Genomic DNA, 25,294 nt, shown 5'->3' with positions numbered 1-25,294 from the left:
TGTGGTTAGTGCGGTTGGTGTAGCTGGGTTCAAAAGGGGTTTGGATAAGTTCTTGGAGGAGAAGTCCATTAACGGCTAATAATCAAATTTACTTAGGGAATAGCCACTGCTATTAATTGCATCAGTGGCATGGGATCTTCTTAGTGTTTGGGTAATTGTCAGGTTCTTGTGGCCTGGTTTGGCCTCTGTTGGAAACAGGATGCTGGGCTTGATGGACCCTTGGTGTGACCCAGCATGGCAATTTCTTATGTTCTTAAGAGGTGTGGGTTAATTTTTAACAACTGAGAGATATAATGCCTTAGCTGCAGCTAGCCATAGAAGTCTCTAGCAGGAATAGAGAACAACTCCTGCAAATTTTGAAAACTCGCTATAAATCTGTTTCCTGTTCGGATATCATTTGAGAAATCATATTCAGCCCTTGAACGCTCCATCTAAAAAATAGTATGTTCTCCACCCCAGCGGAAAAACATGGGTTTCCTTGTATTTTCAAAAAGGCCGTAGCCATATGGAGAATTTGGAGCAAGCAACACAAAGCTTTCCAGGCCCTCCGCAGAGATTGGAGAACACAACTAGATTGCAGTCTACCAGGCAACAGCTTGTGGTCTACATGTAAGACCACACTTAAGGATAAAGGGGAAACCCATTGTTTAAAATGAGTTAAAAGGAGTAGTGTAGGATGTATCAAAAAAACAATCTTGAATATGTCATAACAGACTGGCTAAATTATTAAAAAAACAGGTTGGGGAAGTTGAGCCCTCCCGCATCTTTTGGACGCATCAAAAACTCTAGGGGTATCCTTGATTTTCCCCCCCATAAGAATTTTTTGATCCCTTGATTAATTTCTGCAATGTCTTGTTTGGAAACCCATATAGGCAGCATATGGAATATATAGAGCCACTTATATAACTCCATCATTTTCAAGAGATTGAGAGGGGTAGAGTTTGCCAAGTTTGAAGTTTTTTTAAGCAATTTTTGTTTTAGTGGGGTGATATTCTGCTCGTAGAGTTGTGTGGGATTGGCAGGAATATACATGCCCAAATATTTCAATTTTTGCTTCACAGATTGAAGCGGAAAAATGCCAGGCCATTGGGCCTGCATAGTTCCTACAACGTCTAGGGCTTCAGACTTTTCTCAGTTTATTTTTAACCCTGCAAATTTTCTAAAATCTTGTTAGATTTCAAGGACAGTTGCCAAGTCTTGCATGGGTTGGCTTAAAAAGATTAATACATCGTCTGCAAACGCCGCCACAGTAAAATTGTTGCCCTGTGAGCTGTACCCATGAATCTGTGGTGAATTATCTATTTTTCTAAGTAGGGGGTTTATAGTGAGGATATAGAGGATGGGAGAGAGGGGGCATCCTTGGCAGACTCCCCTCTGAAGTCGGATAGGTTCCGAAACAAAATCATTGGCAATTATGTGTGAAGTCGGGGAACAATACAGGATGCTATATAATCTAAAATTGGCCTGTGGAAGCCAAATCTACTAAGGACCGAGAACATGTAGTCCCAAGAGACCTGATCAAAAGCCTTCTGGGAGTCAAAGGCAATAGCCAGAGTAGGGGTGTTAGTCTTCCGAGAGGATTCAATCGCAGTAATTAGCCGAACAGCATGGGAACCCGCATTACGGTTCTTAATGAACCCAGCTTGATGCGAGGAAACAATATCTGGTATTACATTACTTAATCTTTCTGGCAGAACACGTTCATATAGTTTTAAATCACAATTTAGCAGAGATATTGGCCTATACGATGAGGCTAGCAGCAGATCCTTGCCGGGTTTTGGGAGAACTGTAATAAAAGCTTTTTTAGAGCAAGTGGAGAACTCCTTTTTTTTTTATATGCGTCATGAAAGAAGCTGGACAAAGGAGCCACTAATTGGGGGCATAAAATGATGTAAAAGTCGTTTGTGAACCTATCTGGACCAGGGGTCTTATGAGATTTGCTGTTTTTAATAACGTTTAAAACTTCCACAGTGGAGATCGGCCGGTTTAAGGCTATTAACTGGGTATCTGTTAATTGAGAAAGCTGGAGATCGGTGAAAAATTGATTCATTTTAAGAAGTACCTGACCGGTCTTCAGTATATAGTTTTTAGTAAAATTGATGAATCGTTTCACAGATTTCTGGGCCTGCTTTAGCAATTATCCCAGATTGCATTTTTAATCCTTGTATTATAGATTTCCTTTTCTTGATATAAACGAGTTAGGGCTAAGAGCTTCCCAGACTTGTTGCCAAATCTAAAAAAGGAATGTTCCGAAGTGCATAGGGCTTTTTGAGCTCTGAGATGTAGATGAGCGTTGAGAGCATTCAGAGTAGCCTGATAGGCCTCCTTATGACACTGTGACGGGTTTCTCGCTAAAATTGATTTGGCTACCTGCAACTTAGCTTCCAAATCTAAAATTGTTTTATTAAGTTTTGTGAAGAAAGCAGGATCAGGTGAGTTAGAAGCATACAAGATACAGAGGGTGACAGGTTTGCTTTCTAGCTGACCCGTGATTATAACATATCAGCCTTGCGGGTCTTTTATATCTCGCATCATAACAAAGTCTGATTTCTTTTTTACTAGAATAGCTACCCCACCCTTTCTACCCACAGCAGGGGCATAGAAACAGGCTGAGACCCAATCTCTACAAAGCATCTTGCTTTCTAAAGCATTCAGATGGGTTTCCTGTAAGTATGCTAAATTTACCTTGAAACAATTCAAGGCCTGAAAGGGTTTTTTTCTTTTTATAGGAGTCCAAGGCCATCAACATTCCATGAAATAAATCTATATTTACCCACCATTATGCAACCAATGCATGAATGTGAATTGGGAAAAAACAATCATACACATATGGAGAGGGCTTCCAGCCCAACCCCCCCCCCCCCCCACACACACACACACATACACACAATAACCATAATAGATTACAGACTATAACAAAAACATATACCTTCAGAGGTAATAGCATCAATATAAGAAAGATTACGTATGATACCATGGAAGATAGGGTGAACATATCAAATAACATTACCTTCCCCATCCCTTTCCCAACCCAAATAACCCCTTTAGATAACCATTGACTCCAGAAGTCAATATCGGAGATCATGCCCTAATGAGACTGGGCGCCACGTCCCCTCACCAAGCGATAGAAATTAGAACTGTAGCAAAACCAGGAAGATAAAGGCACAGTCATTGCTTAATCTCATTTAGCCATGTTTTAGCTGCCTCAGGAGACTCACATACTGACCATTTCCCTTCATAGAAAATTTGAGCTTTGCCGGGATCAAAAGTGAGAAATGTATTTGCTTGTTCACTAGTTCACCACAAACTGGCGAGAAGACCCTCAAAGCAGACACCCTGGTTGAGTAATCTGGGGCCAGGCGAACTGAGGCGCCCTGGAAGGGTAGCTCTGATTTCTTTCTAGCTGCCTGTAGAATTCTCTGCTTATGGAGATAGTTGAGAGCTTTAAAAATTTCAGTTCTTGGCCTTTGTGTAGCTATTTTCCCTGGGCCCAACCGATGAGCTCACTCGATTTCTACGGTTCCTCACAGGTCGGGCAAGTCGAGTGCTTCCGGCAGCCATGTCAATAAAAGACTGCAAAGGGATTTTTCCTCAATCGTCTCCAACCAGCCACAGATTAGATCACCTAGATCTATTTTCTAGATCGTCAATCTTATCAGAGTTCTCTTGTAGCTGCTTCTCCATCGCGGTAACTTTCCTTCGGGCCGATACAGTAAAGTGCGCTCCGATGGAGCGCACTGTTAGCCCATGTTTGGCCACGTGTTTTCGACACGCTATTTTTACCCCTTATACAGTAAGGGGTAATAGCGCTTCGAAAACGCGCTGCCAACCCCCCCCCCCCCCCCCCCCCCGAAACTAATAGCGCCCACAACATGCAAATGCATGTTGATGGGCCTATTAGTCATGCCGCACAATACAGAAAGCAAAATGTGCAGCGAAGCCGCACATTTTAATTTTGGCCGGCACCGGGAAAGTGTACAGAAAAGCAGAAAAAACTGCTTTTCTGTACACCCTCCGACTTAATATCATAGCGATATTAAGACGGAGGCCCCAAAAATTAACAAAAAATCAAAAATTAAAAAAAAAAATTAAAAATCTGCCCGCGGGTTAGAAGACGGACACTCAATTTTGCCGGCGTCCGTTTTCCAAACCCATGGCTGTCAGCGGGTTTGAGAACCAACGCCAGTAAAATTGAGCGTTGGCTGTCAAACCCGCTGACAGCCACCACTTCTGTCAAAAAGGAGGCGCTAGGGATGCACTAGTGTCCCTAGTGCCTTCTTTTACTGCGGGTCCTCATTTGTATGCGAGCCAATACTGAATCGAGCGCCCAGGACACTGGCTTGTGCGCATGTCGGGAGAGCCCTTCCTATGAAAAAGCAGCAGTGCAGCACAAATGCATGTCCTATCGAGAATGAGAAAAAGCAACAAAAAAGATTGATACAAATCCCTACCTACTAGTAAAATACCTCACTTCATTCACACATACAGATCCAACCTTCATCAAATACAGAATAAAAGACCACAAATTACAAACATGGAAACAAAAACTGGAATGGAAACCTCAAAAAGCCACTCTGCATGCAGTGCAAAACTGCAGAGCAGAAACAGAAATACATCTCCTCCTACATTAAGCAAAGTACAAAGATAGAAGAAATGTGCGTGCCCAAAATTGACATATTAAGCATCTTGCACCTCGTCACTCCCCTTAAATGCTTCCTTCATCCTTCACTTTTTCCAATTACTCCTTTTCAATCATTCGCTCACATTCATATCCTTGCCCCGCATTCTTGACCCCTGTGCTCCCTCTCTCCCCTGCTTTACTCACCCATAACCCCTTCATCCCATTTCCCTGCCTGCCTAGCCCCCACACTCCCTCTCCGTTCCACCTTCATCTTCCCAGCATCCCCAACTTCCTTTCCCCCACCCTCCACAAGGTGAAGAAATCAGCAGCAGCATCACAGCCAGATTCAGCAGGGGAAGGTAAAGTTTGTGTCTCATCAGGCCCAGAACAGCAGGAGCTGGCAGTGTCACTCTGATCTGGGTGAAGGAGGAAACAGCCTCCCACTGGGTCAGAAAGAAGTGAGAGTAGCGTCCTATCAGCCCAATGTAAGAGAAGTCAACCAACTCCCTCGCGACACACCTGGTGAGAACCACTGCTGTAGAAGGCTGCTTAACCCACATTTGGCCCATAAACATGCATTAAAGTAAGATTAGTAGAATAAAGGGTACAATCTAAGGTGACGTACCATCCTTCATCATCACTTAAGGATCTATTCTCAATGACGGGCAAGTTTTTATCAAGAAGTATGAACACTTCCCTACTACAGGAATTGTAGGATGGATAAGCCGAACCCACCCATCCTGATTTAAGCTTCTTATGTTCATGCTCAGTAAGATGCGTTTCTTGAAAAAAAAAAAAAGGATCTGAACATGACTCTTTCGAGCTAATTGAAGGATTCGTTTTCTCTTAATTGGGGTAGAAATGCCTCTAACATTTAGTGACAGTTCAGTTTGTTAGCCATAAAAATGTGTGAATATGTAACATGACTAGAGACCTGGGGATTTAAGTAAGAAATGAAGACCTATACACCAACTAATCCACTCCTTAATGCTGAGTTTGTGTGTCAGGGGCTTCAAATCACTACCAGACATCACATAAAAGTTAGCCCATCGTGCAAACTGCATTTCAGTACACTTTTTTAACCTCTCCCAGGAAAACCAGAAAAAATGAAACCTTCCCAACCTTCGACACCTTATAATCTAAAAAACCACCCGAAGCTCTAGGACCCCCCCCCCCCCCCCAAGTGGGAAATTCTTTGTGACTCAAGGGGAGAACCATCCCTATTAGAGAACCCCAAACAGAAATCCCAAATCCCCCCTCCACTCCCTCCCATCTTACCCCATCCACCAGAGTTTCATATTTCCCTCGCACACTTAATATCCAACTACCCCAGTAATAAAGAAAACATCCCTTCCTCATTGTGTTTCTCCATGCAAGTATCAACATATTGCAGTACAGCCAAGAGAAAAATGTATATAAACAATATTAAAGTAAAAAGTGGAAAGGCACAAGGAGGAGAAAAACAATTTGAGTCTATTTGTAGATCAGGTTGCAAAAATATTAATCGTAGTAGACCCCCCCCCCCCCTGGCAAAGGCATATGCAGACAGAATAAAAAGATGTAGATTCCAAGGGTTGGCAATGGGCTCAATGAATGAGTCATTATTGATGACAAGAAAAAAAAAATCTCCAGGCATTACAAATTAAAAATCTTAAAAGATAAGGAAGTCTCAGAAAGCTCCAGTGAGGGAAAGATAAAAGGATGTACATCACCAAAATCTGCAGCAGGAGGATTCACCTCTTTCAGCACTGGGCCAAAGTGTTTTTCTTGCAGCTTTAGTCTTAGCAGGTATCTGTTCCTTTGGATACTGAACACAATCTATTCTCACCGGTGTGTGTGGGGATGGAATCTCGCTGTGCTTCAGCCGAGGTCTAACATACAAACCATTGACACCAAACACAGCTGTGTTTTAAACAAAACAAACAATTGTACTTAGAAGCAAGGCAAAAACAAAAGTGCATGCGCTGCAAAAGTCTCATTTGGCGCCAACATTTTAAAAAAAATAAGCCGAGAGTGAGCAGCATAGCTAAAAACTGAAAGGCATTACAGCTTCCTGATCCACGATTCAGAATTGCCTCCACCAAACCTTAACCGTTCTTCCCGCTGCATCTTGTAAGGTGGATAAAGTATCATTGCAAATTCACCCTTTATTCAGGTTTTTCCAAGCGGCCATCTTGGTATGTTCCACTGCAGCCGCAGACTCCAATGTGACTTGAGTACCATTGGCAAAAATCTGCAGTTTGGCCAGGTTCATCATTGCATATCACAAGTTAGCTTTCTGAAGTGCTTTCTTAACAGCAAGATATTGTTGCCTTTTTCTTTGTAAATCAGGTGAGAAGTCAGGAAAAATAAGAATATGGTGACTATCAAAAGACAAGTACTTAATATCCTGTGCAGCATTCATCATCAGCCGCTTGTCCGCTCATCTTTTCCCACTTAGACTATTGCAACCTGCTCCTCACAGATCTCCCTAGACATCTCTCTCCACTGCAATCTGTCCTAAATTCAGCTGCGTGACTTATCTTTTGCCAAAGTCACTATGCTCACATAACCCCTCTTCTGAAGTTACTGCATCGGCTCCCTATTTGCTAACGCATACAGTTCAAGCTCCTCTTTCTCACCTACAAATGCCTTCGCTCTGCAGCACCTCACTTCCTCTCCTCTCTTATCTCTCTCTACACCCCTCTTCGTGCACTCCGCTCATCAGATAAGACACTCCCAGCTGTGCCCATCTCTTCTACTGCCAATTCCAGACTCTGTGCTTTCCTCCTGGCTACGACGTGTGCTTGAAATAGTCTTCCTGAACTGGTGCATCATGCTCCCTCTCATTCCATGTTTAAATCCAATCTAAAGACCCACCTTTTTGAAACCACTTTTAAATCTTATGCCTGATTGTCTGCTTTTAGTCTTGACTAACTTTCTTTTCTTTTAACCAAGTCTCTTGTCCTATATGTTTGTCTTATTAGATTGTAAGTTCTATTGAGCAGGGACTGTATTTTTGTATAGCACTGCATATGTCATGTAGTATTATAGAAATGTTTAGTAATAGTAGTCTATAAAATTTTGAAGTTTGATGATAACGGTCCTTTGTCGCCCCCCTTAAGATGGCATTTGGGCTAGTGCTCTATGTGCGCAGTCTAGCTTAAGAGGCCCACGGCTCGCCTCCATTTTGAGAAAGTTAGGCAGCCACGAAGAGAAAATTTGTACTGCATCAGAACCTACTGTCCATTCTGGATCACCCTGGATCCAAATGTTACAGCAGTGCGACCGGTTTTCCAGGTCATCTGTCTTTTCCAAGATGTCTGAGTAATTCCTGTCTACCTTGTCTAATTTAGCAGAGGTAGCAGTGGCCACTATTTCTAGCTTCACTAGCCTGCCCTCGTGTTTCTCCAGTCGCTCAGAGTTGTCGCTAACGCTCTCTGCACCAGCTTTTCGACAATAATACTTAATCAAGAATCTAATTTATCAGAGATCCTCTCAGCAAAACTATCCATAAATTCCCACAGTGATTCAGATCCTACCTCCAGAGATCAAGCTTCTCCCCGATCTTCATCAGGGGCTGAGTCATCGGCCGGCAGCATATCTTCCAGGCAATTCTTTTTACATTTTGCACTGTTTGCTTTTAGTTTCTTTATCAGCCCATAAGGAGGGGATCGATTGCTTCCTTGTCTTTTTCACAGGCAGTATTAGTTCTCAAATAGCGAGTTTATAGTTATGAAACGAGTGAATTTGTAGGATATCAGCAAGAGCTCAGCCAACGTGCGTCTGCTTCCTTCAAAGCATAACCGAAGTCTGCCCTGCACTATTTTGACAGCTCTGTTGTACACGGTCTGCTTACATGCGGTCAAGCCTGCCGCTACAGTAATGGTGCCGGTCGCATGCCTGCTTTGATGCTGTTCAGTATACTAGCTCCTTCAAATGCCACCGAAAAAAACGCTCGTTCACAGGCCACTGACCTCCCCTGCCATCGAGAACTGTTCAGCTCCAAGTGCGAGAATTCGGTGCTTTCTTCTGGTTTTGTTTTTTTTTTTATATATTAAACTTTCTTAGTTGGCACACTGCTGCAATATCTCCCTCACAAGCCTGATGCTGTAAGTTTGACAAAGGAAAGAGAAAGATAACATAAGGAAGGGAGAGACAAAAAGGACTGAGCTCAAGGCTTCCTTTCCCATGCAATTTCAGCCGCCAAACGGTGAGGGAGAGGGCCACCAGCCTTCACCCCCAAAATTTCCCAATATTATTTTCTTCTTCTTTCTTTTTAAATATACTGCGCTTCCTCTGGCTACTGAACTGAGGGAGGAAGACCTTGCTATCACACTTCAGAAGTGCCATGATTAAACCTGCCCTGCCTGGCAGGCCCATGTCCACATGAGTATGCATGTCCACCATCTACTGGAGATGGAGAATACTGACAGGCTGATGTCTGTACAGGGCTATATATGAGTGACATCAGTGAGTCAGGGTTCTCTCTGTCTCCATCTGCTGGTTGTATGGCCTGGCCTGCCTTATGTAGAGGAAAGATAAAATTATCTGTCTAAAGCTGATCAGGAAATTTGCTGTCCTAAAGTTAGCCAGATAATAGAAACAAAACCAGAGTGCCGAACGGGTGCCAATCCTCCCCTCCCTCATCCCTTACCTTATAAAAAAAAAAAAAAAAAAAAGAATTAGCCAAATCCCTACCCCTACAACTCTCAAAAGTGGCTACCTGGGCTGAATATTATGTGCAGTAGAGCTGACAGCTTCTGACACATTTATATTAATGTATTCACATCACTCCAGATGAAAAGACCAAGGATTAGTTCCTTCATTGACAGCGAAGGAACCAATCCTCATTCAGAACTGAGCAACTTTATCTGACTAAAGCTAGCCAGTGAACACTACTCAGTTCTGAATGGGAATTGGTCCCTTCACTGACAGCTGTCAATATTCAAAAGCCTGTTGAGTGGCAAAGCTACCCAGATAACGTTGGGTAACTTTAGCAGAGTATATTCAGCAGGAGACTTACCTGGTTAAACTGCCACTGAATATCCTGACCAAAGTTAGTTGGTTAATTTGAACCAGCTAACTTCCTGCTCACCGCCCCACTGAATATTGACCTCTTTTTGTTTAGCCTACTGGAAGAAGAGTCTGAAGAGGAAGGGGATTTGTGCAGGATCTGCCAGATCGCCGGGGGCAGCCCAACCAATCCACTGCTGGAGCCATGCCAGTGTATAGGCAGCCTGCAGTTTGTTCATCAGGAGTGTCTTAAGCGATGGCTGAAAGTGAAGATAAAGTCAGGTAAGGACAGGGGGAATACCACTAACCAATCTGCAGCATCAGGACGCCCTGGCCTAAAGCCCTCATTCCCAACAGGCCCTTGGCACAGCTAAAGTCTCATTAGAAAATACTGGGTCAGACCAAGGGTCCCTCAAGCTCAGCATCCTGTTTCCAACAGTGGCCAATCCAGGTTACAAGTATCTGACAAGTACTCCATTCCTGGAGCTCGCACCTGAAAGCCCACTTTAAATCTTAGAATCCATCTAGTCAGGCTAGAGATGTACTGGACCAAATCAAGGCTTAAAAACCACTGCAGTGTACAGGAATGGGACCTGGTTTGTTTGTTTTTGTAGCTTTCATTTTCTCAAAATGGATTGTTTGCAGTCCGTGTCACTGTTTTATGTAACAGCATAAGAATTATCTAAAGACCTGTGCTTCTGAGGCCACGTATGTCCTTTCTTCTCCGGTGCCATGTTTGGATGAGTTTTGTGCTGGACCAAGAAAAGGTATCACAGATGGCAAAGAATCCAGGACCCCTACGAGCCACCAAAGCTCATTGTCCCAAATTAGAACAAAGTTCAGCTTGTCTGTCTCTTATCACTACCTTCTGACATCCAAGTTCAGAAAAGCAGTAAGCAGACAAGTTATCCAGCTAAAGTTAGCCAGATACTTGTCATGGATATTCAGCAAGATACGTCTCCCACTGAATATATCCAGCTAATTTTAAACCTAACCAGATATATTCTGAATATAGCTGGGTAATGTAAAAAAAAAAAAATGTTTTCTGGGTCTTCAGGCTGTATTCCCCAGCCCCCCAGCCCCTCTCAAAATACATCAAAGTAGTTGCAGGCTAGTTTCTGCTCCCCCTCCAGCCCCCAAAATTGGAAAATAAAAGTGGTCCTAGCGACCTAATGTCAGCTCTCTTCCCTATGATGCTGAAATCAAAAGAACTGAGCCCCTTCCTTCCATACACCGCACCATACCTCACCCTCCCCTCTTCCCAGAACCTTAAGCCCACCCTTCCAGACCCTAGCCAGGAATGCAATAAAGTTTTACTTGTTCCTAGCCGTTTCCAGTGTCGCTCCCAGCTGGGGGTGGAAGGGGTCTGGAGAGTAAAATAGGAAACAGCATAATCACTAGCAAGTTATATGCAAAGCATTGATAAGGAAGGCAAAGAGAGACTTTGAAAAGAAGCTTAGGAAAAACTCATAAGAAACACTTTTTCAGGTATATTTGAAGAAAAAAGCTGCGAGGGAGTCATTTGGACCATTAGATGATCAAAGAGCAAAAGGAGCACTTAGGGATGACAGAGAGACTAAATGAATTCTTTGCTTCAGTATTCACCGAGGAAAATGTAAAAGATATATATATATACCCATGCCAGAAATGATATTCAAAGGTGATGATTCAGAGGAACAGAAACAAATCTCAGTGAACCTGGAAGATGTATTAGGGCAAATTGACAAACTAAAGAGTAGCAAATCACCTGGACCAGATGGTATACATCCCAGAGTGCTGAAAGAACAGAGAAATTAAATTGTAGACCTGCTATTAGAAATTTGTAAACTATTAGTAACATCATCTATGGTATCTGAAGACTAGAGGGTTGCCAATGTAATGACAATTTTTAAAAAGGGATCAAGAGGTGATCCGGAAATTACAGACAAATGAGTGTGATGTCTGTGCCAGGCAAAATTGTAGAAACTATCATAAAGAACAAAATTGCTGATCATATAAGTATAGTTTAATGGGACAAAGCCAACATGGATTTAGTCAAGGGAAGTTTTGCCTCACAAATTAGCTACATTTTTTTGAGGGCATAAATAAACATGTGGATAAATGTGAGCCAGTTGATATAGTGTATATGGATTTCCAGAAAGTATTTGACAAAAGTCCCTCATGAGAGACTTCCTAGGAAATTAAAAAGTCATGGGATAAGTGGCAGTGTCCTATTATGGATTGCCAATTGGTTAAAAGATAGAAAGAGTAAGGCTAAATGGTAAATTTTCCCAATGGAAAAAGGTGACTAGTGGAGTGCCCCAGGGATTTATTCTGGGACCGATACTTTTTAATATATTTATAAATGACCTGGAAATGGGAACAACAAGTGAGATAACCAAATTTGTCAATTGACACAAAATTATTCAAAGTTCTCAAATCACAAGAGGATTGTGAGAAATTGCAAGCGGTCATTGCAAAACTGGGAGACTGGGCATGAAAATGAAATTTAATGTAGACAAGTGCAAAGTGATGCACTTTGGAAAGAGTAACCCAAATTATAGCTACAAAATGCAAGGTTCCCGATTAGGAGTCACCACTCATGAAAAGGATCAAAGCGTCATTGTTGAAAATACATTGAAATCTTCTGCTCAGTGTGCAGCAGCAGCCAAGAAAGAAAATAGAATGCTAGGGATTATTAGGAAAGGAATGGAGAATGAAACAGAGAATATCATAATGCCTCTGTATCGCTCCATGGTGCGACCTCATCTTGAGTATTGTGTGCAGTTCTCAAAACACAATACTCAAAAAAGATATAGCAGAATTAGAAAAGGCACAGAGAAGGGTACCAAGATGATAATGGAAATGGAACAATTCCTCTATGAAGAAAGGCTAAAGAGCTTATAGAAGAGAAGGCTGAGGGGAAATATGATAGAGGTCTATAAAATAATGAGTGGAATGGAATGAGTAAACATTAATCAGTTGTTTATTCTTTCGAAAAGTACAAAGAACAAGGGATACACAATGAAGTTTCTGGGTAATATATTTAAAACTAATAAGAGAAAATATGTTCCTGAATATACACAGATAAGTCCAGACAGGTGGGCTTATGCATCCCTACCAGCAGATGGAGGTAGAGAACAAAACTTTGAGGCACTGCTACATAACAGAGCGTGCCACCTTCAGTCCTCAGTACTTCTCTGTCTCCAGCAGATGGTAGAGGTGCATACCTGCAGTCCTGACTGATCTGGAGTTGGAAAGTTGGAGCTGCTCCTCAGGATTACCAGGTTCCTTAGTGGGCTATCCCTCAAGTTGAGCCGGGCGAACGGGGGGGTTGGATACCTCTGGCTGGTGTTGCTCATAGCGTCTGGGCCACTGATAGCCAGGGGACTGGCTCCCAAGGTCCCCTCCTGCCCATTGCCAGCACCCTCAGGGAAGAATCCCCACTGGGGGGTCTTATGCTTAATTCTTTGTATTTATAGTAAAATTTGTTTAAAAAAAAAAAAACCAGGTTCTGTGTTGAGGGGCAGCCGGGAGAGTTGGCCTGGGGTGCAGGACCACGGCGGTTGGGGAATACCTTGCAGGAGTGAGAAGTTGTGGTTTCTGGCACTCGGGGGTGGGTTTCCCAGGCAGGGAATCCCTTTTCATCAGCACGCACAACTTCCCCCGCTCGGGTAGCAGGTTTATTTTTAGCTCTATGCAGGCCTCTGCCTGACCCAGGGTTGGATTGGCCTATTGGATTGGTTTTGGGGAAAATCCCCGGGCCGATCTTTACCTGGAATCCGCCCCTGGCCCGACCGCATGGTGCTGAACAGACAGCAGGCCGGGGCTTCTCCTGTTTCTGCCGTGTTTTTACTGTGCTCTGCAGCCTCATTTTTCCCCGCGCTTGCTGACGTTCCTGCGCTCGTTTTGCTGAGCAACCACATGGTACGGCCTTGTTCTCTCTGGGGGTGCTGCAGCCCTTAGAATGTCGGAGAAAGTGCATGTAAAGGCCTCTGGGACCTGGTCAGACCTCCTTAATTCCCTTTCCCTGTGCACTGGCTGTGCTGCAGAAGGGGAAGGATCCTCAGCTAATGGTCCTAGGAACCGAAGGGGACCATGTGAGGGGCCAAGGCGGGGATCGCTCCCTTGCCTATTCCCGTGGGGAATCACAGTCAGGGAACTTCATCAGACCGCAAAGCGGTTGACTCTTCCACCTCTCTCTCCTGTGGCACAGATTTGTGAGGAGGGTGTTGAGGAGGGGGGAGGTCTCCATACCTAGCAGCCCTGAATGGGTTTTAGAAGGCCTTTCCGGATTTTCTCAGAATTTGTCCTGTTTATTCATGAGGCCTTTTTAGCTCGATTCCAGGTAAAGGCAGCCAATTGGAGACCCACGTAGCCCTCTTTGCGACCGTTCAAAAGAGCTCGGGCGACCTTGGGAGCACCCACTCAGAGGCTCGACGGGCGTTGGGCGTAGCAGGCCACTTATCCGGATCGAGACCCAAGGGTCCTGGGGAACTCTGACAATCTGTTGGAGGCGGGGGCTGCCTCTCCGGCTATGGACCCAGGCTCTAACCTGGATGAGGACCAACCTCCAGAAGAAGGTGGCAAGGATGACCTGGACTTCCCGGAAGCTGCTGGAGTGGAGGGGGCGACCCCCGGATGGTGCACTTATTTAAGAAAGAGGAGTTTTGGCCACTCATTCCTCAGGTTTTGGAGGAATTAGGGATCAAACTGACTCAGGAGGAGTCAGATAGCGAGGGCATTAACCCTGTCCGATGGTTTGCGGTGTCCTCCTAGTGCCTTTCCCATTCCAAAGAAGATTCAGAAGCTCATTAGCTGTGAGTGGGACTCCCCGGAGGCAGGCTTCAAGGTTGGATGGGCCATGGCGAAGCTGTATCCCTTGCTGGAGAAATACACCTAAGGCTGTAACCAATATGATTATGATTCTGGTGGCCGGAGTGGCGGCCCTCAAGCGACTATGTGCCCCAGCTTGATGCAGCATGCATGCTTATATTGGATTCAGAGACCGCAGGAGCAGGGATCTCCAGGGGTGCTGTCCTCCACTCAGGCGGCCTGCCAGGAGGTGGGGGTGGCCTATGTGGCAGATGCTTTGTATAATCTAGTGTGGACTACGGCTAAAAGCATGGTGGCGGCTCGTCGCCTCTTGTGGCTGCATAATTGGTTGGCGGACATGTGGTCTAAGACTCAGTTAAGTAACCTCCTGTTTAAGGGCAAGCTGCTCTTTGGAGAGGCCCTCAACCAGCTCATGTAATCCCTGGGTGAAACCAAGGGCAATAAACTCCCAGAGAATAAGAAGGTCATCAGGAGGAATTTTCCCCCTCACTCTCATTTTCGGGAGTCGCGGAAGTTTCGGACCGGTAGAAGTTCTTCCACTGCGGGACCGAAATAGTCATCAAATCGCCAGCGGACCTTTCGGGGCCTCGGCCATTCTGCTAGAGGCGGCTCCAGTCAAGGCTCCAGAGCCAGTAAGCCGGTCCAATGAAGCCAGAGGTGCCCACTCCTCATTGGTCCCAGTCAGGGGCAGGTTATCCCGTTTTATGAGGAGAGGGGCAAGATCACCTCCGATCAATGGGTACTGGAGGTAATAAGGGACGGTTATGCCTTAGAGTTTTCTCGTCCACTCAATGATGCCTTTCTGGAGTCACACTGTTCTTCTCGAAACAAGCGTGATGCAGTAGAAGAAACTCTACGCAGACTGATAAGCCTGGAAGCCATCGTCCTAATTCTCCTGGACAAGCAGGCGCGGGGAAGGTATTCCATCTACTTCATGGTACCAAAGAAGGAGGGCACTTTCCGGCCTATCCTGGATTTCCAGTAAGTGAACTTGTGCTTACGAGTGCCGCGCTTCCAGTTGGAGACCCCTGATTGCTGCAAAGGAGAGTTTCTGGCATCCTTGGACCTCACTCCATATTCTTATCTGAAAGGAGCAGCAAAAATTCCTGCGATTCAAGGCACTTGGATGCCATTTCCAGTTTCAAGCTCTTCCCTTCAGTCTGGCCATTGCACCTCGCACTTTCATGAAGGTGATGATGGTGGTGGCTGCAGCCTTAAGATGGGAGGGGGTGTTGGTCCACCCTACCTGGATGACTGGCTCATCCGGGCGAAGTTGGAGGAGGATTGCACTTGTTCCGTGCTGCAGGTAAGGCAACTCCTAAGCTCTCTGGGCTGGGTGATCACTGTGGCGAAGAGCCACCTGGTGCCCTCTTGATCTCTGGAGTAATTGGGGGCGCTTTTCGATACCCAGCAGGGCAAGGTATTTCTGACGGAAGACAGGACGTCAAAGTTGCAGCGGCAGGTTTCCCACTTACTGAATTGGCTAGTCCCGAAGGTCTGGATTATCTGCAGGTACTGAGGTCCATGGCGTTGATTTGGAGCTGGTTCTGTGGCCCACGTGCGTCCATTACAGAGGGCATTGCTGTCTTGATGGAGCCCGATGTCCGAGGAGTATCATGTCCCCTTACCTCTGACACGGGAGACCAAAACCAGCCTGGAGTGGTGGTTGTCCTGGACCAATCTGGATATGGGCATGCCCCTGGAAGTCCTGGACTGGGTGATATTGACCATGGATGCTAGTCTCAAAGGCTGGGGAGCAGTATGCATGGGGCGGGTGGTCCAGGATCTCTGGTCGGCTGTGGAAAAGACCTGGTTGATCAATCATTTGGAGACAGCTGTGCACAGGGCATTGGAGCGTTTTCTACCCCTGGTCCGGAATCAGATGTTTCAAGTGTTGTTCGATAATGTGACAACGGTGGCGTATATCAATCGTCAAGGAGGTACAAGTCATTTTGCTGTGGCTCGGGAGGTCCAACTGCTGTTTGCATGGATGGATCACCACCTCGAAGGGATCGCAGCCTCTCATGTCAGGGGAGAGGACAATGTGCAGGCGGATTTTCTAAGCTGACAGCAACTGGACCCTGGGGTGTGGGAACTGTTCCCGGAAGCCTGGAACCACATCTGTGCCAGATGGAGAGTTCCTCAGCTGGATCTCATGGCAACCAGGGCCAACTCAAAGATGTTCAGGTTCTTCAGCCACAGAAGAAAAAATAGGCTTGGTAGGCCTAGATGCCCTAGTGTGTCCTTGGCCAACGGGTCTTCATCTGTATGTTTCCCCCTTGGCCTCTCAAAGGTCAGGTGCTTTGTTGCATAGAAACACATCCAGGGTCAGTGGTTCTGGTCGCACTGGAGTGGCTGCATCGTCCATGATTCGTGGACTTGTTGCATCTGGTGGTGGACGATTCTATTCGGTTGGATCACCATTAGGGCTTGCTTCGTCAAGATCCCATGTTTTCGGATTAGGAGGATCACGTTTGTCTCACGGCTTGGCTTTTGAGAGGCAGTGACTGCATCTGAAAGTATATTTGGAGCCGGTGATTTCTACCCTTCTTCAGGCCAGGCAGCCTTCCACTTCCATGGCTTATGTTAGAGTGTGGAAGGTGTTTAAGTCCTGGTGCGTCCAACAGTGGGTGGATCCTTTGCTAGCTTCTATTTCACAGATTTTGTCCTTCCTGCAGCACAGACTGTCCAAAGGTCTAGCTTACAGTTCACTCCAAGTCCAGGTTTTGGCTCTGGGTTGTCTCAGGGGCAAGGTGCGGGGCAGGCCTTTGGCGTCTCATCCAGATGTCATTCGTTTCCTCAAGGGAGTGAAGCATTTGAAGCCTCCAATTCGCAAGGTCTGTCCTGACTGGAATCTTAACCTGGTCCTCTGGGTCCTCTGTGAACCTCCCTTTGAGCCTTTTGGTCAAGCCTCCTTGAAGGATCTTGTGTCAAAGATGGTGTTTCTGATCGCAATCTGCTCAGATAGACGTATTTCGGTGCTTCAGGCTCTTTCTTGTCGCGACCCTTTCTTACATATTTCCACCAACAAAATGTCTCTGAGTACGGTGCCTTCCTTTTGCCAAAGGTTGTCTCTGCCTTCCATGTCAATCAAACAGTGGAGTTGCCGTAGTTTCCAGATTGGTCCAGAGACTCGGCCTTGAGTAGAGATCTTCACCTTTTGGATATTTGACGTGTGCTCTTGCAGTACTTGAAGGTCACCGATTCCTTTCGAAGGTCGGACCATCTTTTTGTGCTGTTCGGTGAAACAAAAAAGGGAGACATAGCATCCAAAGCTACTTTGGCCAGATGGTTGCAAAAGGCTATTTCTGCAGCCTATATTGCTAAGGGTCATGTGGTCCCCAGTGGCCTTAAAGCACACTCTACTAGAGCACAGGCGGCTTCTTGGGCAGAGTTACAGTTGGTGTCTCAAAGGGAAATATGTAGGGCCACGGTGTGGTCCTCCCTGCATACTTGCACCAGGCATTACTGTTGGATCTTCAGGTGCCTGAAGATGCGGGATTTGGTGAAAGTGTTTTGAGAGGGGGTCTTCGGGTTCCCGCTAGATATAGGGTTGCTTTGGTACATCCCACTTGTTTGGACTGATCTGGGTATGTTCAGGAAAGGAAAATTGGTTCTTACCTGCTAATTTCCGTTCCTGTAATACCACAGATCAGTCTAGATGCCCGCCCCAGTATTGTTACCAAAAGCCTTACCCACCTGATACTCAGATGTGCGGTATTGTTTGAATATCGCTACTGCAACAGTTGAGTTATCTTTAGTTTCTTGTTGGCAGGGCATTTTTTTTGGGCCTTGTGGTTTTGTGTAACTATTCCACTTTAGGGGAGTCCAACCCCTCGCTTTTTCTGATTCGCCCAGGGAGGGTTGAATTCTATGTATATCTTGGCTTGGGAACAGGTCAATACTGAGGACTGCAGGTGGCACGCTCAGTTATGTAGAAGTGCCTCAAAATTTTGTTCTCTGCCTCCATCTGCTGGTAGGGATGCATAAACCCACTTGTCTGGACTGATCTGTGGTAATACAGGAACAAAAATTAGCAGGTAAGAACCAATTTTCCTTTTTCACTCAATGCATACATAAGCTCTGGAATTCGTTGCCAGAGGATATGGTGAAAGCTATTAGTGTAGCTGCATTTAAAAAAGGTTTGGACAGATTCCTGGAGGAAAGGTCCATTAACAATTAAGGTAGAGTTGAAGAAATCCACTGCTTATTCTTGGGATAAGCAGCTTGGAATCTATCTACCCCTTGGGATCCTGCCAAGTACTTGTGAATTGGCTTGGCCACTGTTAGAAACAGGATACTGGGCTTGATGGACCCTTGGTCTGACCTAGTATGGCAAGCTTTATGTTCTTATGAGTAGGAAGAGTGGGGTGGAGAGGTTCTGTTTGGGGACAGGAGAAAGTTTGATGTTTTGATTTCAATCTTTGGCAGGGGGATGGGGGGGAAGACAGCCTCGGTTCACAATAGCCTGGTTTTTTTTTTAATTTTGGGGGCTATGTGGTTTAGGGGGTGGAATTAGACACTAGTCCACAACTACTTTGAAATATTTTGGGGAGTGGGGGCTGGGAGATCAGGCCTGAAAAAAAAATGTTTTTTCAACTAATTGACTATAGCCGGTTAAGTATCACGTTATCAGGATACACGCGGCCAGATAACTTTATAACTGTTGTGAAACAGTGCTAGAGTTATCCAGCTAACTTAGCCAGAGATCAGCTAACTTAAAGGCTGATGCAGAAACCTTTACGTGCACACTTCAACATGCATATTCTGCAGGCAAAACTTATTGCTGATGCAGCAAGGAATTTTGAATGCAGAAAATGTGCATTTCCAAACAGGAGTACTGTTTAGCACCCTCGCACGGAAATCCCATGCAATGAGGACACTAAGCATTACCCCCATTGCAGAGAGACTGCATCTGGCCAGCACGCCTTTTTAGCTCTGAAAACTTAACCCCTGGTTAGAGCTGGAATTAAATTTCCAGTATATGGAAAAAAAAAAAGTTTTTAAAAAGTTCAAAAACAGTAAAAACAAAAAAACAAAAACTTCCCTCCACCACTTACCCAGATAATAACTGACTTAAAGTACTTATCCACCTAAGTAGCGGTGACCCGTGGCAGATAGCCATATAAATACTGATTTATGCATCTTTCTGGCAACTGTTTCCTGCTGCCAGATAAATGGATAAATCAGTATTTAGGGGCGGATTTTAAAAGGCCTGCGCGCATAAATCCCAGGATTTACGTGCGTGGCTGGGCCTTGTGTGCGCCGCAAGAATTTTCAAAGGGGGCCCAGCCACGCGCGTAAACCCCGGAATGCACACAAGTTCTGGGTCTCTTTAAAGGGGTCTGGGCGGGAAGGGGTGGGCTGGGACAGCTCCATTGTATGCTATCCCGATGACGCTGGCAGCCAGCCTGCGTGCGCAGCTTACTTCAGCTCCGGGCCTGAAATAAATTGCGAAACAAAAAAAAAAAGATAGATCGGTAGGGTTTAGTGGGTGGGGAGGAGAGGAGAGGGGAAAAGGGAGGGAGTTTAGGTAGGCGGGGAGGGCACTGGGGAAGGCCTGACTGCATCGCTACGTGGAAATTGCAAAAATTGACTCCCCTTGTGCGCACAGCTACCCGAGTTTATAACATGCACATCCATGTGTGCATGCCGGGAACCACGCGCACATGGATTCACGCACATATGTTTGAAAATCTACCGCTTATTTGGATAAGTGGTGGCGGCAGCTGCCGCCACTTACCCGGATAGTCTGTCAGGGATGCCTCCACTTCCTTCCCTAGTTAAAATGTGTGTTCGAGCTATGCCGAATGCACATTTTTTACATTTTTATTCAAAAAATGTATATACCACCTATCGAAATTACTTGGTGGTTTACAATAAAACAATCAGACAGACATTAGTGACCAACTAAAACACCATAAAATATACATCAAACAATAGCATCATAAAATACTATGTATAAAATAAAAAAAAATAAAAAATAAAATATACAATAATATAAAAAATACAAAGGAAAACCTTTAGTTATCGTTTCACTGTTAGATTAATCCATACACCAGAAAACAATCTCCATAATCATCTCCATGATTATAATTTTTCAGCAAAAATAGACAATGTGACAGGATAGATCACTCTCAAAACTTCATTACATGTTTTTTTTTATAACTCCTAATGCATTAACATCTCATTCCTGTTCATACCCTGGATCAGTCCAGACAAGTGGGGTTTATTCATCTCTACCAGCAGATGTAGGCAGAGAACAAAACTTTGAGGCACTACTACATAACCGACAGTGTCCATCTGCAGTCCCTCAGTATTTCTCTGTCTCCAGCAGATGGTACAGGTACAAACCTGCAGTCTGGAGTTTTTGAAAAAAACCCCAAAAACTTAAGGAAGAATTCAGCTCCCCAAGGTGTTAGGTTCCTTCGTGGACCATCACTCAGGTAGAGCAGGGCGAGCAGAGGGTTGGAGATGCCTGATTGAGCTCAGCCTTTGTTGTCGGGGGAGGGGGAGCGGTGAAAGCCAGGGGTTCTGGTTCTCTCACCCCCTCTGGATCCCTGGCACCCTCAGTGCTTGGCCTCCTTCAGAAGCAGGGAAGTATTTAAGTTTTCTTCCCTTTTCTGGCCCTGTGTGTGTTTGATTTTAAGTTTTGTTGAAAAAAAAAAAAGGTTAAATGGAGCAGGCCTGAGGCAGTGTGAGTGGCTGCGTTTTCTCTGGTGGGAGGCAAGTAAGGGTGCGCGGGGGGGGGGGACGACCAAATTTGCTTCTCGGTCAGTCCTGGGAGCAGGTTTCAGCACCAGACAACACCGATTTTCTCCTCACATCAGGGGCTGTTTTTAGGCTCGATCACGCCGGCATGCCACCTCTCGCACAGTGTGGCAAGGTTTGTGACGGTTGCGGTTTTTGTCTGGGGGGGCCTGAATTCAAATGCGTTTTGCCAAGTGTGTCTCGGGGGGGGGGGGGGGGGGGGCGGCAGGAGCATGAGGTCGGATGGGCTCCATGGCTTCTAAGCTAGAATTGGTTCCATGGGCCTTTGCGCACATGCGTCCTCTGCAGAGGGCTCTGTTGTCCCGTTGGAATCCGCTTTCAAAGGAATTTCAGCTGCTGTTGCTGGAGGAGGCCAGGTCCAGTCTCTCATGGTGGCTGTCTTGGCACATTTTGGAGAAAGGAATGGACCTCGAATTGCCTGACTGAGTAGTAGTCACCACAGATGCCAGTCTATCGGGCTAGGGGGCGATTTGTCAAGGGAAATCGGCTCATCAGAAGAGGCAACCTGGTCCATCAATCAGCTGGAAACTAGGGCAGCGTGCGAAGCCTTACTGGTGTTTCTCCCGCTTATTCAGGACAAGTCGGTATGAGTGTTCTTGGACAAAGTGACGACAGTGGCGTATATCAACTGTCAGGGTGGAACGAAGAGCCATCTAGTAGTGTTGGAGTCGCAAGAACTGTTTGTGTGGGTGGAGAAACATCTAGTAAGGATAGCTGCTTCCCATGTGGCTGGAGTGGACAATGTGCGGGCAGACTTCCTCAGCAGACAGTGTCTGGACTCGGGAGAGTAGAAGTTGTTGGCGGAAGCGTTCTCCTTGCTGCAGGCAAGGTGGGGCAGACCAGCGGTGGACCTCATGGTGACACCGAGAAATTAAAAAACGGATCGGTTTTCAGTCGCAGAAGAGAGGTCAGATCGTAAGACATCAACATAATTGTTCAACTGTGGCTGACACATCAGTTACTTTACGTGTTCTCTCATAGGTCGAGTGCTACGGCGCATCGAGATTCATCCGGGCAGGGTGATTCTGGTGGCGCCCTAGTGGCTGCGCTGGCCGTGGTTTGTGTAGTTTCTTCATCTAGTGGTGGACGGTCCCGTTCACTTGGCCCGTCTGTCAGGGTTGCTGCGACAGGGACCTGTATTTTCAGACTGGGAGAATCGCTTCTGTCTAGCGGCTTGGCTTTTGAGACGCGACGGATCCTCTTGAAAGATTATTTGGAGCCTGTGATTGTGACTTTGCTTCAGGCAAGGAAGTCTTCCATATCTTTGGCTTATGTCCGAGTATGGAGAGTCCTTCAATCCTGGTGACTGCAGAATAAGGTGCAGCCTTTGAAGGTGGATATCCCACAGATTCTAGCATTTTTGCAAAGTGGCTTGACTAAGGGTTTGGCCTATAATTCCTTTTGGGTTCAGGTGGCAGCCTTAGGTTTCCTTCGAAGTAGGATTCAGGGAAGACCGTTGGCATCTCATCTGGATGTGGTTCATTTCCTCAAGGGGGCAAAACAAACCTAAAGGGGGGCTCAGAAGATTTGTCTACCTTGGAATCTGAACTTGGTTCTTTGGATGCTCTGTGGGCCTCCCTTTGAACAGGTTAGGGGGGCTTCTCTAATGGACTTAATCCTAAGGCTGTTTTCCTGGTGGCTATCTGTTCAGCTAGAAGGATTTCTGAGCTGCAAGCTTTGTCATTAGGCACCCTTTCCTGCGTTTTTCAGAGGAAGGGGTTGCTCAACGGATGTTTCCTTCCTTTTTGCCTAAGGTGGTTTCCTCCTTTCACCTCAATCAGGTGATCAAGTTACCAGCCTTTCCGAATTTGTCTGTGGATGCTCCTATGGCAAGGGAGCTTCACTTGTTGGATGTGCGTAGAATTGACTGGCACACTGAGCATGCCCAGCATGTCATAATCCCTGTAGCCACAGGGGTCTCCCTTCAGTCTCATTTGTAGCAAAAGGTGCAAGCGAAAATATAAAATAATAAAACGTTTTGGACCCAACTCTTCAGGGTGGCAGGTGGGTTTCGTGAGGACTACATCCTGCTGTCCTGGGAGAACACCTGTTACAGGTAAGCAACTCTGCTTTCTCCCAGGACAAGCAGGATGGTAGTCCTCACTTGTGGGTGATTAGCAAGCTACAGCCTGACTCATATTTGTTTTGGACCAACAGCGTACAACTTGTGCAACAGGCACAACAACTGGTGTACTGTTGAGAAAAATGAGGCAGCCTGAAAATTACAGCAGATGGATGTGGAAGGAGTTGGGATTATACTGGAAATAAGTTCTTCAAGATGGACTGGCCAAAGGCAGAGTCTTGACGTCCTTCCTTGTCCAGGCAGTAATGTGCTGCAAATGTGTGAAGAGAGCTCCATGTTGCAGCTTTACAGATCTCAGCAATTGGTACTGAACAATAGTGTGCTACTGAGGTTGCCATGGCTCTCACTGAGTATGCCTTCACTCATCCCTGGAGAGCAAGGCCTGCTTTGTCATAGCAGAATTCGATACAGTTTGCTAGCCAATTGGAGAGAGTTTGTTTGCCTACTGCAACTCCCGGTTTGTTTTTATCAAAAGAAACAATGAGTTGGGTGGATTTCTTATGGACTGCAATGCGGTCTAGGTAAAAAGCAAGTGCATGTTTACAGTCCAAGGTGTGTAAAACCGTCTCGCCCTGGTGAGAATGAGGTCTTGGGAAAAAGGTGGGTAAGACTATAGACTAATTCAGATGAAAGTCGGTTACCACTTTTGGAAGGAATTTAGGGTGAGTACGAGGACCACTCAGTCATGTAGGGACCTTGTATAGGATGAGTATGTGACAAGTGCTTGTAACTCACTAACCCTTTGAGCATATGTAATGGCTACTAGGAAGAGAACTTTCCATGTAAGAAATTTAACATCGCAGGAGTGCAAAGGCTCAAAAGGGGAGCGCATGAGCCTTGTAAGTACTACATTTAGGGCCCATTCAGTGACTGGTGGCCGTAGAGGGGGTTTAAGTTGTAGTAGGCCCCTCATAAACTGGCTCACAAGGGGTTGCGCTGTTACCAGGGCATCTCCCACTCCCTTGTGGTACACTGAGATTGCACTCAGGTGTACCCGCACCGAGGAAGTCTGGAGACCAGAGTCTGAAAGGTGCCAGAGATAGTCTTAAAGAAATGGAGTGGGGCAGGAAAAAGGGTCGATACATTTTTGCGTGCACCATGTAGTAAATCTATTCCACTTAGAACGAAAGGATTTTTGTATGGAAGGCTTTCGTGAAGCTACAAGCACTTGAGAGACATCAGTTGAAAGGTTGAGCGGTTGCAGGATCAAGCTTTCAACATCCAGGCTGTGAGGGATAGGTTTGAAGGTTTGGATGGTGTAACATGCCTTGGTTCTGAGTTATGAGAGTGGGCGCTGTGCCCAGGTGAATTGGTTCTCTGATCAAGAGGTCGAGAAGCATGGGAAACCAAGTCAAGGCCAATAGGGGGCTATGAGTACCACTGACCCTTTGTCCTGTTGTAGTTTCACAAGAGTTTTGGATATCAGAGGTATCGGGGGATACGTGTATAGGAGGCCTGTGTTCCAGTGGCGAGTGAAGCGTCCATGACTAACGTGTTTGTTGCCTGTGCAGGGAGCAGAATTTGTCTACTTTGTGATTCAGTTCGAATGCAAAGTCGTTGATTGTTGGTTGACTCCAACGCTGGAAGATTCTCCTCATTAGCACAGGATCCAGAGACCACTCGTGAGAATGGAAATGTCAACTGAGGTGATCTGCTAGTACATTCTTTATGCCTGCTAGATAAGTGGCCCGTAGATGTATGGAGTGTGCCAGGGCCCAGACCCAGATCTGTGCAGCCTCTTGGCAGAGAAGATAAGAGCCTGTGCCGCCCTGTTTGTTCAAGTACCACATTGCAACTGTGTTGTCTGTTTGTATGAGAACAGTCTTGTGTGATAGGCAGTCCTTGAACGCATAGAGAGCATAAAGTATAGCTCAAAGCTCTAGGAAGTTGATCTGAAACGTTGCTTCGAGCTGTGTCGAAGTACCTTGAGTTTGAAGATTATTCACATGAGCTCCCCAACCCAAGGTGGTCTGTGGTTAAAGTTACTTGCGGAACTGGTTGCTGTAGAT

General features: G+C 45.8%; 1 protein-coding gene across 4 annotated transcripts in view; it reads left to right on the top strand.

Moving 5' to 3' along the window:
- Nucleotides 1-25,294, top strand: part of MARCH10 (membrane associated ring-CH-type finger 10) — a 140,613-nt gene that overhangs the window by 89,302 nt on the left and 26,017 nt on the right. For all 4 annotated transcript variants that reach the window (XM_029573957.1, XM_029573956.1, XM_029573955.1 and 1 more), the window contains one exon: nucleotides 9,732-9,898. In XM_029573957.1, coding sequence (XP_029429817.1) covers nucleotides 9,732-9,898 — 167 coding nt within the window. The remainder of the gene's footprint in view (nucleotides 1-9,731; nucleotides 9,899-25,294) is intronic.

This window comes from Rhinatrema bivittatum, chromosome 12, assembly GCF_901001135.1.
Source record: "Rhinatrema bivittatum chromosome 12, aRhiBiv1.1, whole genome shotgun sequence".
Taxonomy (NCBI): Eukaryota; Metazoa; Chordata; class Amphibia; order Gymnophiona; family Rhinatrematidae; genus Rhinatrema; species Rhinatrema bivittatum.
This window is presented reverse-complemented; position numbering and strand designations above follow the sequence as displayed.